General features: G+C 35.3%; 1 protein-coding gene across 5 annotated transcripts in view; it reads right to left on the reverse strand.

The window, feature by feature from the left end:
- TRRAP (transformation/transcription domain associated protein) overlaps positions 1–12,343 on the reverse strand; it is a 102,337-nt gene that overhangs the window by 42,267 nt on the left and 47,727 nt on the right. For all 5 annotated transcript variants that reach the window (XM_064520235.1, XM_064520232.1, XM_064520233.1 and 2 more), the window contains 11 exons: positions 10,852–11,065; positions 9,998–10,123; positions 7,994–8,140; positions 6,646–6,848; positions 5,815–5,936; positions 4,730–4,943; positions 3,576–3,755; positions 3,034–3,180; positions 1,839–1,958; positions 1,178–1,465; positions 192–329 (listed from right to left, as the gene is read on the reverse strand). In XM_064520235.1, coding sequence (XP_064376305.1) covers positions 192–329; positions 1,178–1,465; positions 1,839–1,958; positions 3,034–3,180; positions 3,576–3,755; positions 4,730–4,943; positions 5,815–5,936; positions 6,646–6,848; positions 7,994–8,140; positions 9,998–10,123; positions 10,852–11,065 — 1,899 coding nt within the window. The remainder of the gene's footprint in view (positions 1–191; positions 330–1,177; positions 1,466–1,838; positions 1,959–3,033; positions 3,181–3,575; positions 3,756–4,729; positions 4,944–5,814; positions 5,937–6,645; positions 6,849–7,993; positions 8,141–9,997; positions 10,124–10,851; positions 11,066–12,343) is intronic.

Raw genomic sequence — 12,343 nt, forward strand, 5'->3', positions numbered from 1 at the left:
TGCTCAAAAGTCTTACTTTATCTAGGTTTTACACAGCCTTAAACTACTACTTCAGTCAGAAGAGAAACTGTGGCATTTTCTACTTTAGAAGACTGAAGTCAATTATCGATACACAGAATATTTTCGTACTGACCTGAATACTCATCCTGGCAGTAGAACTACTCAGATTGTTTCTAATATCAAGTCTGTACCTGTTCAAAAAAGCCATGCTGTTCATAGGCAATAGCTGTTGCTGTCTCCGGGAATTTGCAGCGTTTCTGCCATAGACCAGCCCACATATCCTCCTCTTGTAACAAAGAGTAGAGCTCAGCAAGGGAATCCAGTATTTCCTAGAATGGTAACCACACATATTCCTCTGCAGTCAAACAGTCATCATAAAGCACAGTGGAGAGCAAAACCACATCTTCTGCACTAAGGCAAGTTCGGAAAGACAGGAAAATAAATGTGTATTATAAAAGCTCTTTTTAAAGATTTAGAAGTTAAGCAGTAAATAACAGCCAAGTACTAAGAGCAACAACTGCACTACATGAGAAAAAGAAACCTATGGTTTGTGTGTGGATTCTGGCTTGCCCTCCCTAATATCTCAGATCAAATCATAGCAAATGAAATTACTTAACACAACTCAGCTTTCAGTGCAGAAAGAATCTGTAATGTTTAACTTCCTCAGATGATCACAAACACAGAGTTGATCATAACTATCTGTTAGACTACTAAACACAACAGCACCTGCTTAACTCAGTTTTCGTTAGCCAACAATTCTTCAAGATCATAAACCAACAAACTTGATTTGTTAGGGAAAGCATCCTTCCTTCAAGAGAAATAGAGACAGTACAGACTTCAATTTGTGGCTTAAAATTAGAGGCAGAAATGGCTTGATTTGGTTTTACAGTGCTGCAGAGAATTGGCGTCAAAAACAAGATTGAAAAGAGAAAAACAGGAATGTATTGGTGACAGGTGAAGAAAAGGCATGAGAAGTAGGTAAGACAGAAAGCGATGTTTTAAGTCTCTGTATTCAAAAACATGCAAGGACAGGAATTTCTTCTGTGAATTCAAAAGGGGCTCAACTTTAACAAGTCCCTAACAACAAAGGCTGAGGAAGCAGTACTACTGTACTACACTGCTACTGTGTTTTTCTCTCCCCATTTCATAAGATACTTCAATAAATATAACACCATACCTGTTGAGGAGGAGTTATGCTTTCCTGCTCATAAAATTCTGTTGTCTGTTTAGGCTTGATTTGTAGGCTCAGTCCTTTTTCAAAGGCTTGATGTTCTAGCATCAGTGTAGAACGGAACCAGAGATTGTGAGTTTTACCCAAGTATTTCAGGACACAAGGTCTGATGGGAATGGGAGGAACACACTGCGACATCGCTTCCACGAAGCAATTCAGGGCACTCGGCTGGCAGTCTCGCTGGACTTGATGGCTACCACTGCACAAGAAAGGGCTTATTTCACCTGCTAGAGCCTGGAAGAAAAGCATAAGGATAGTAGTTATCTATTCACTCAGATTCTTCTATAACTCATTCTGGATTCAAAATGTTGCTAATACAGTATATATCACAGCACAATCATTTGATAAGGGTAATTCTCTTAATAAATTGAAAGGCACTATTTCTTTCAAAAGATGTATGCATGGAGATACACACCATTCGAGAGTCACAAAAAATGGCAAACTTCTCAAAGTGAACAAATTGTTTATCACATAGTTACAATTTACAAAAAAGCAGTCATTAAACAAAGAGAAATTTACTGAGGGAGAGAGAGAGAGAGAGAGAGAGAGAGAGAGAGAGAGAGAGAGAGGGAGGGAGGGAGGGAGAGAGAGAGAGGGAGATTCTCACATGTTGCTGTCTGTCAGACAAGATTTTCCACAATCGTGAAAAAAGCTGGATCCAAGTCTTCTCTGCTAATGGTGTAGAAATATGACATAATTGAACAAAGGCACTCAGCAATGCTCCAGTCTAGAAACAAAAAAGAAATGTATATAAATGGGAAAAGTATAATTCATACTATGGAAGAACAGTTCATCAGTTATACAGCTGTTTAAGCAGTAATGTTAATGTCTTTTCCAACTAGCACGTCAAAAATACATTTCTTTTAGCAATGAAAACTACTGTGAAATGAATTTAGTCCTATTTACATGTTGATCAGGACTGATTCACTACTGTGACTGTTTAAAAAAGAGAGAGAGAGAGAGAGAGAGAGGGAGAGAGAGAGAGAGAGAGAGAAAAGAAGTTGATGACTACTTGGTAACAAGATTGAACAATCAAGTTAATTAGATAGACCTGTTATTATTTTTAGAATTATTTTCAAAATAGCTTTCAGCTAACATTATCTTCTTAGAAATTATTTAAATACAAGATGCTGATATGCTATTGATTCTGTGCCCTGTCTTTGCCATCACTGCTTTCTTAAACAGCTTCTTTAAAGTTAAAATGCACTTCAAATAGAAAATATCTGTCAAAACTTAAGTTAAAAAACTTACTGACATTGTGATTACAACTGTACTGCTCCACACAAGATACAAAAATTAATGCCAGCAAGAATGACACAAGTTTCCACATGCAAAAGCACTTGGAAATCCACAGTAGTTTTCAAATGCCTACATAACAAAACAATTCATAGCACAGCCTTCATTCTAAATACTGAAGTGAAGAGTACTCACTTGGCCTTAACTTGGCTTAACTTCTTATTTACAATTTAACTACCGCTTATTTCAACTTAAGACTATTCAAATGCAGCAGCAGTGACTGCCATAAGACCAACTACTATTAGAAGAAAGATGTCCTCCAAGCAAAATAGATCAAAAAAATAATCTCATCACTTTTTAAGCTCCACTGTTCACTAACACTTTGGAAAGTTTGGGAGAATATTTTTCCCACTAAGTAATAGAGAGGTGGAGGCATGAAGGTGGAGGAGAAAAGTGTAAGAGAGAGCTCCATAAAAAGAGAAAGAAAAAATGGGAAAAAAGAAAGTGTCAGTTTGAACATTTCAGTATTAAAATGAATTGCCAGGAAACCAATCATCTGTACCAACCTTCACTTCCCGAAGAGAATCAAGAAATTTGTCATGCCGGTTGGTCAGCATGTGCAGCTGATTGCCAATGTCCTTCTCTGAGAGCTCCTTGGTTTTCGGGGTGCTCGTCTGGTCTCCCGGCGCCAGTTCAATATCAATTTCAACATCCTGAACAACAGCAAACAACTTCAAGCACGCAGACATTTTAAAGTACATTTATTTTATTTTCATCCAAATAAATAATTTTTAAAAATTAAATCAATTTATTTTGGGTCTCAGTATTTCTTTGTTAGTTTTTCAGGTTCAGAAATGGCATTTCTAGAGCTCTGTAGTACAGAAAGGGCTAAATACAGAATGAATGCAAGTTCTCAGAATCCAACACATGGTTAAAAGGCAATGTTATTAATAGTGATACAAACTCTATTAATAAACAAACACAAGTATGCTAAACCACCTCTGCACATCATCCTCAAGGCATATCCTCCAAACTCGTTTGATGAGAAAATAGGAAAGGCATTTTCATCCAAAAGATTTCTTTTTCTACAGTATTTTCTGAAAGTTACCTCTTCTTTGGATTCACTATTTTCCCTTTCTCGAGGCTCCTGTTTGACATGGGTTACCATAGCAAACGCCGCTCTATCGTGACTGTCAGCAAGGTTGATAACGTTAGTGATAGAAGGCAGCATAGCACCCTGACAGCTCGTCCCAATGGTAGTATTTCTCTCGCACACTGCCAACAGGAGCTAGGTATTAAAAAACAAGGAGAGTTTTTAAATATATGTTTTATTGTAGTATTTCTAAAAAGACACATCCATAGTTTAAATTTATCAACATGAGAAAAAAATTACACTAACATGGCTAAGGTATACTTGTCACCTTTATTTAATAAATGATAATAAATTTTAACCTGATCACATTTTGTCATCATTTTGAAGTCTGTGACTATACTTTCAAGACTGCCTTTCAAGCCTCTCCTGAAAATGCACAAGGAATAGGGATCTTCTATGCCTAAACTCTGTATTTCATACTTTTTAATATATATATTTAATGTCCTCAATCAGTTGAATATACAAAATCTCCCCAATAAAATCAAAGTTCTACCAAAAAGGATGGGGAGAATTAATGCTCTCCCTCATCTCTCTAGAGCAAGGAGTTCTAATACTTTCAAGAGCACAAAGCTATCTGCCAAGGTACTTTACAAACATGTTTTTAATATGTAAATTGTTTAAAAAAAGAAAAAAGTTAGACTTATCTTTTCTTAAATAAACCAACCAAAAAGATTTCATTTCAATGCAATCCCACCTAACACTTATACCATCAGTGTAGACACACAATCCTTAAAGGTTTTTTGAATTCATTTACTGTAATAATTCTTGAATTTTTTTCTAACCACCATCATTTATAAGATATAGGTTTTCCTAAGATGTAGTAATGTGTTCATTAAGCTTTTCCTGGAGGAAATAGATTGTAAAGATTGATATGAAATCCACAAAGATTTATTTTCCAAGCATCAGCTTCTCGTGGTTTAAACACCCTGTATTTATTTTTAAGTGCCATGGGAAGTATCCGAAGCAGCAGACTTGCTATTTTTAGTTATGATACAGAAAATACATATTCCAAGACACACATAGCATAACACTTGCACATAGCCAAGAAGAATGGGGAATATATCATATTTCTAGAATTATAATTGCATTTCTGATAAGAGTATCCCCACCTCTATGCACTGTTTGATCCAAAAGTGATTTCCCATCGCTTCCCAGTTTTGAGAACAGGTCACATAAAGTAGGCGCTCATAAACACGACGTTTCATAGAGTTGTCAAAGACCTCAAAAAATTTGGCTCGTATGAGCGGCTGAGCACAACGCAGACCCGAAAGAAATGCAGGCTCGAGTTTTGCAGTAAGTTCACTACCAGAAAGATTCTCATCCCTAAAACGAATAGAGAAATAATGACATACATATTAGAAGCTATCTAGTCTTTGCGTATAAAACACTGAAATTAAGGGAGGTGATATTTTGAGGGAGCTCTAGTACATCCAGGTGCGTCATTTTGAGAGAAACAGCAAATAAAATATTGCTGCTTGGTAGAAAACTGCCTTAGAGCTATCGCAAATTTGTTAAATTAGGACAAAAGCTCATCCCAATTGTGAAACAAAAATATCAGTTTCAGCCACAACTGTATCCCTATTTGAAATGCCACAGTAACCTTCATTGACGAAAACCGCTGAGTGCCATGTCCACTCCAGGGCTTTGCACAGTTAACCAGCAAACAGAATGGCAGCAGTAGCTGAAAATAATGTGAATCATTAGCACAAAATAAAGCATCTGATACTTTTGATAAGGGAACTATTTTTAGCTATTTTATCATGTTACAAAACCTGCCAGTTAAGCTAACAAAGTAACTCTCCTCAAATTATATTATACAACAAATTTTCAATAAATAATCTTTATACCCTATGGATGAAAGGAGAGAGAGATTTTAGCCACCATCACTGTATCTAAAATATGATCAACTGTTAAGACGCCCTGGTACCTTGGGAGAGTGGGAGATTAGGACAGAGGGATATTTTCACAGAGCCAAAAAGAAAATCCTTTTTGAGGGACTTCTATTTTCACATTTTATCTTCAGATATAGTAAATATATACTGTGGTTTCAATGAAATGAACAGATTCTGGGTTTAAGAGGGGAAAAAAATTATTTAATTCAGAACTAAAAAGAATGATGGCATGTTATAAAGGTCATATATAGTACAAATTATGAACCAATAAACTGCAATAAATGATTAATTGCTATAATTACCTATAGACATAGTTAACAAGGTCTAAGAACTGGGCATTTAATTCAAGGTCTTCTGGAAAACGCTTTTCAATGTAAGTCATCATTTTCACTAGTAAAATGGACTTCTCTCGGAGAGTAGGTGTCTGTGTTAAAAGAAGACATGATTAATTTTTTCAATTCATCTTAAAGCACACAGAACTGGTACATTCAAAGTATGTCTCAGCCATCCTTTACATCACTTTTTCACTCCTGAAGTATTGAAAAATAGCTTGGTGGAAGGTCACAGTTCTTAAGAAGAAAAATAACTCAAGCATTTATACTTCTAATATACAGCTACAGAAATTTAAAATCATGACTAATAACAAGCTTAAATTGCTTAATGATTACAAAAGTCTAATGTATATTTAAAAAGTAGGTCCTTTTATAGAGCACTAGATTGTCAAGTACTCAACTCTCGTACAAAATACTGTAAATTAAGGAGGCCGCACAATGTTACAAGAAAAATATGATTTAAACTAGTATTACTCACTCCCCTCCTGAAGAAACTCTCTATCCAAGTTAACATATACAGTGTGAAATATATTTTATAACTTTTATTTTAAAGCAAGTACTAGGCAAAACAGCCTTTGAGATCAAAAAATAATATAAATCTATAAATTGCGAAGCATCTTCAACTCCAATTACTCTCACAGGGGATGCAAAATATTCAAAACCTTACGAATAGCATCTAAACTTATACACCAGATCCTTGCAAACCTCATCATCAAAAGCTGACAAATTATAATAGTGGCTTAGCTTGTATTTATTTAGTATTTGAATGCAATAATGATTTTATTTATCTTCTCAGTTTACCTGATTAGCTGCCATTGGGGAATTGTTTTTCACCCACTCCTCCACTATTTTTACCACTGCACGAAGAATTTTGGCATCAGTAGATTTTTCAATGAGAGACGTTAGAATAGCTTGTATAAAATTCTTCCTCATTTCCATGCTCATCACAGCCAGGCGAGTTTTCACAAGATCCAAGCTTAGCATTACCAATTCACTTGTACCTGCTACAGATAAAAACAAACAAACAAAAACCAGATTTTATAAACACCTATAAAATGCCTGGCAGAATAATTTTCCAAGATAAACCACTGAAATTTTAAAAACAGCAGCAATAAAAAATGTTACATGGAAAAAAAATCCGTATAGAAAAAAATACTTTCAGAATTACTGCCTTTCAATCTTAAACAACTGGGACAGAGACCTTCCAAAAAAAAAAAAAAAAAAAAAAAAAATCCATTCAGAATCCTATAAGCAAGCCTTTGAGGTTTCCTTTTAGTAAAGCTTTGGTCACTACAGAACACCAATACTAAAAAATTGCAACTCGACATATGAAAGAAGAAATATTTGAAATATTTTACAATGCAGCCTGTTCAATTCTGTTCATTTCCCGACTTGCTTATCTGTCAAGTTTAATAATTTTCCAGTTGTTTCTCAGCATTAGTAAAATTTGCTAGATTCTAATCTACCTAATTGAAATAGGGGCTGGAAATTTAAGATCAGTAGCATTTCTTTCAAAATATTTTCTTCAGTAGCTTATTCACTAGTAAGGTACAGTGCTCTTTAGTAGCACTGACTTTTCTTCTAGGAAAATATCTGAATTTTTCAGTGACTCATGACCTAATTCGTTTGATGACAGAATTCTACTAACTGCAAAAGATGCTATTTTAAGATAAAAACAAATGCATCAGGTCCGACAGGTTAATTTCACAAGCAGTTGCTCTTCTATTATCATATAGGAAGGAGTAAAAAAGTGAAAGCATAAGACAAAAGTTAAAAAAAAGTCAAGCCCCTTCCCCCAACACAATAAATTCTTGACAGATTTCAGTATTTCTACATATGCTGTAGTTCAGCAAGTATTCACTAACCATTCACTAAAATGCTTAGGTTAATACTGAAATTCATGTATTAAGCATGTATTAGGAACTCAAAGTGCATTTTTATCCTTTAATACTTCAGTAATATTTCTCACTAATACTGAACTAATTTTCAATATTTAGTAATGCCCACAGAACTCTATGAAATCATTTTAATCCCTTTGGAATGAAGGGAATTTAATACACAATTATAAGACTTTTAATCATTAACATCATTAGGCTATATAATATAAAGTATATAAATAATATATATAAATGTATATAAAATTTAATACCTGTATTTGCTTCTGCTGTTCCTGCTGTAGCCTGGGGATTTAAGTGTTCCCTGACCATCTTCTGCAGGGATCGCATAAAAACTGAAATCAATCTGTCAATGTAGCTGGGGTTGTTACTGCATGCAGACTTCAGAATCATTAAAGTACCTGCAGATAAAAACAATACTTCACATAGCAAAACTTTTATTGAGCATAATAAAATAGAGGACTTCCATGCAGATGTTCTTGTTCTGTGGAAGAACACAGGAAACTTCTAGCCGTACAGAGGCTTTTGTCCTGCCAGGAAAGAAGCATGGGACTACCCAAGTTAAAGACTTGAAATCTGGATAGAATTTGAAGAAAAGACTAGAAAACTAATACTGTATAGTATTTTTCTTTATACATTAGTTCAAACTTTTGGAAATTTTGCATATAAATGTATGATTTGAAGAGGAAGGAGGCAAGAAGGAGATGGATTGAGAGCAGATACTTCTCCAAGACATTAAAAAAAAGAACAGAAACATATTTAACCAGCTATAAATATTTTAGTAGTAAAAAGTGAACTTTTACATGAACAGGCCTGTTTTTAGTAATGTAAAAATAAAAATATTGCATAATCTTTGGTTTCTAATCTAGAAACTTCCTAGAGATTCATAAAACAGTTACTGCAGATGGAAAATGGCAACACTATTGAAACAGCCAGTTTATGCACATGTAATGCCTACAACGTCACAGTCCAAATTACACAGCTGTTATCAGTGCCTATCCAGTATGAACTTATTCATGTTCATGCAAACCAATCAGTTTTAACAGTACCTACCCTTTAAAATACTTGCCCTTTAAGAGTACATTCTGTCAAAATGTACCCCCTAAAAACCTACAGCAATCCTTTTCCTTACTGCAACTTCACAATTCAAAAAGAGCCCACAAAAATATTCATAGAATTATGCTTCGCTCATTGAATGACTGCTTTGAAAGTTTTCACTTCTTTCCCTGCTCAGACATGCACGAAATTTGGCACACAAAGTTCAGCCTCTTAAACACAAAATTAGTAAGATTTGCCCCACCTAGAAGAAACAACGCAGTCTAACCTTCACGTGAACTCTGCAGAGAAGGCAAGAAGTATCCTTCTTAGTTAGTTTGCTGTACAGCACATCCTGACACATGACAAATAGGCAATTTCCAAAGTGGAATTACAACTACCTACACAGATCACAGGATAGAATAGTGATGGACATCTGCCATTTAAATAAGCAAGCTTCCCAAAACTGTGCGATTTCAGGTCTGCTTTACCAACACAACCAGTTCTGGGCCAAACTTTGTATTATTCCAATATCTCTCTGTCATTGCCACGTGTAGCCTGAGCTCCCTACCAGTTAAATAAGTATGAAAAACATAAAAAAGAAAAACATTTCAGCCCTTGAGAATGGTACATACTAAAAATTCAGATTTGCTCATTCAACAGAAAAACGTAGTATTCTTGTGATTCTTCATTTCGTGAGAATTCAAAATCTATAAATGAATAAATAAATCATTTGACATAATTTAAATCAGTTGATGAGGCTTTAAAAGCAACTGAAAAATAAAGTATGAGGCAATAGCAAGTAGGAATGTTTACATAGATTCCTCGAAATATTCTATCATCTCTCAAAATAGTAACCACAGGATTTCGGCTGTTCAATATAACAACGTTCCAGCAATTTTTATTTTATATTTTGGTTTAGCTGAATGCTGCATCTTTTTCCTATGCACTCTGAATACAGAAGGCTTCTATCCAGCAAAGCAGCAGGTCTCCACTTCCAAGAAGTGCTTCCAAAGCAGGTGCTGCGGGAGGACAGAACGCAACAAACCACCGTCCTGCTCTTCACGGCAGACAGACTTCAACCCAAGCTCACATCTCGAGCTGGGCTCCAAACACTTCCCACAGTTTCTTCTGCATGATTATCAGATTTCAGCTTCCTTATGGAAGATGAAGCTAACGGCCACAATCATACTAATTAACTTCTAGAGATGTGGGAAACTTACCAAAGAGCTGGGAAGGGTTCGCGTTAGTAGCTTTTTCATAATTAGTAAGTCCTTCATAAATAACCTTTCCAACTGCGGCATAAAGGCACTCCAGCTCTTCGTACTTTGAAGCTACATTTGAGGTACCTGCAGAGTTGACAGTTGTATTTACTTGTGGTAATATCAGCCACAGAACAGGCAAGGAACAATTCCACTGTGCATGTCCAGTCACCCATACCATCAGTGGAACTTTAGCTGGGTAATAAACCATAAAAAGGCAGCACAAATAGATCCCTCACTTACATAACCTATTTATTATACAATCAGTGCGTCTTCCATATTAGGGTACCACTACCTCTAAATAACTTGTTTTGGTGAGAATCCTTAGATCACTGAGGTTTTTCTAAGAAAAAAATATTATCTAAATTAGTTTATATCACAACATGGCAGAATATAACTGTCAGCTGTTCCATATTACCTATCTTTTTTTTTTTTTTTTTTTAAAACATCTAATCTCCCTTCCTTGTTTTAACAAAACAGCAAAGCTGAACAACTAAAAAACTGTATTTCTAAAGCAGAAAAATTACAATTGCAAAATACATTAAATTTATAGTATGCATTTCCTGAACCAAAGTTATGACAGCTACAGCTTATTAAGTTTTTATGTCAGTGGATAATGATGTATTCCAAAGGATTACTCATTTCAGCTTTTCTTTTTTTAAACAGAGGTTGAAAGTGCAAGCTATAATGGATCATTAAATGCAGAAATCATAAAACAGAATATTAGCACATTCCAAAACTTTTCATCACCCCTCCCTTAATCACTTAAGGTATGCAGCAGTGAAAGATAAGAGGAGGAAGAAAATACCACATACTTGGTTCTGTAGGAAAAATACCCATTAAGCGAGAAAGCAAACTATGGACTGCTCTCAAAACCTTGGTGTTTCCACAGGTCATGCAAGCTGCTACGCCTCGTTGCAGGGGTTTGAAGCTACTGAGGATTGCAGGGGGCTGTAGTATGGTTAACAGGAAACTCAGGACCTCTAAGCCAGTGCAAATGTTGGCAAAGTTGGCCTGGTTGGGCTGTTCCTAAAGAGAGCACATACAATGAGGCAGTGAGATAGCAGAAAAAATACAAGTATTACACAGTTTATTAAGTCCACACCAAATCTGTTGAAAACCTATAACAAGGTTGAGCTTTCTATATTAGGCATGTTTCACATTTATCTTTCTAGATAAGTCATGCAATTAAAAAAAACTGTAAAATACATGGCTCTATAAAGTCTTCAACCATAACACTCTTACTTCAGCATTTACAGGTATGTTTTTTCTGATGCTTTTTGCGGACCTCAGTTTAGAAACCTGCTTGAAACCTTGCTGATTAGAAATGCTTCTAACAGAAGTTTCTGTTTACCTACTTGTCAACATCTTTCAGAGATAAGAGTGAAGGGCTAAGACAACATATTATAAGACAAGTTAGGACTTGAAGTATAGAAAAAAGGGATAATTGGAACTAAAGGAAAAAAATAAAAAGAAATGAAAATATTCCTAGCACTTTTGTTGTAAACCTACAACATGATCATTTAAACCGTAAATTAGTGTGTTTGCTGCAGAAGTCTTAATCTTGTTTCTGACCCTCTTTTATAATTCATGCTACATATCACAAACTTCAGATACAAAATTCCTATTCCAAAGAGCTTATGTCCCTGTGGTGTGTAAACATGAAGCACATCTGCCTTCCTCAGGGTTGAGGGGTAGTGTGGTGGCTGTTTTGGGATGGAAGGAGGAGGAGTGGAGTGCATTAGATTTAGATTTTGGATCTTCCTTAGATTCAGTTCACTTTGATCACCTTACCCAAACCCTTCATTTACAGAACAAAGCTGAGCAAGGAGAAAATTCATCAAAACTTGGAAAAGTGAATTTTCTTGTAATCTTGGACATATTTCAAAACTCCCAGAAGTAGGCTATATTACTGCTTTATTCAAAGAGGGAAAAAAGTGACTTAAGAGAGCTCCTAAAAATTTAGCACAGTAAGAATTACTAATCTATTAAATAGCATGATGCAAATAAAACAAGTGTAGAAAAACATCATATTGTACAGCAAAGAGCATACAGATAGCACATAGGTGCTATACAGCTAAACCTAAATAGGTTGTACCATCAAATGCAGCAAGCTAGCCTTTGAGTGATCTTCAAAATTACCATAACGTAATCACAAAACCAGTGATCAGTAGAATAATCTATTTATGTTTGCAGGAATTTTTATAATACCTTCAAAAAACAGTAGGTCATCCAAATAAGCAAACTACAACTTATTTCAAAAATTGAAGTAATACTGGAAGCTAATCCACCTGCTCCTAACCTCAC

The sequence above is a fragment of the Dromaius novaehollandiae genome, chromosome 14, assembly GCF_036370855.1.
Source record: "Dromaius novaehollandiae isolate bDroNov1 chromosome 14, bDroNov1.hap1, whole genome shotgun sequence".
NCBI lineage: Eukaryota > Metazoa > Chordata > Aves > Casuariiformes > Dromaiidae > Dromaius > Dromaius novaehollandiae.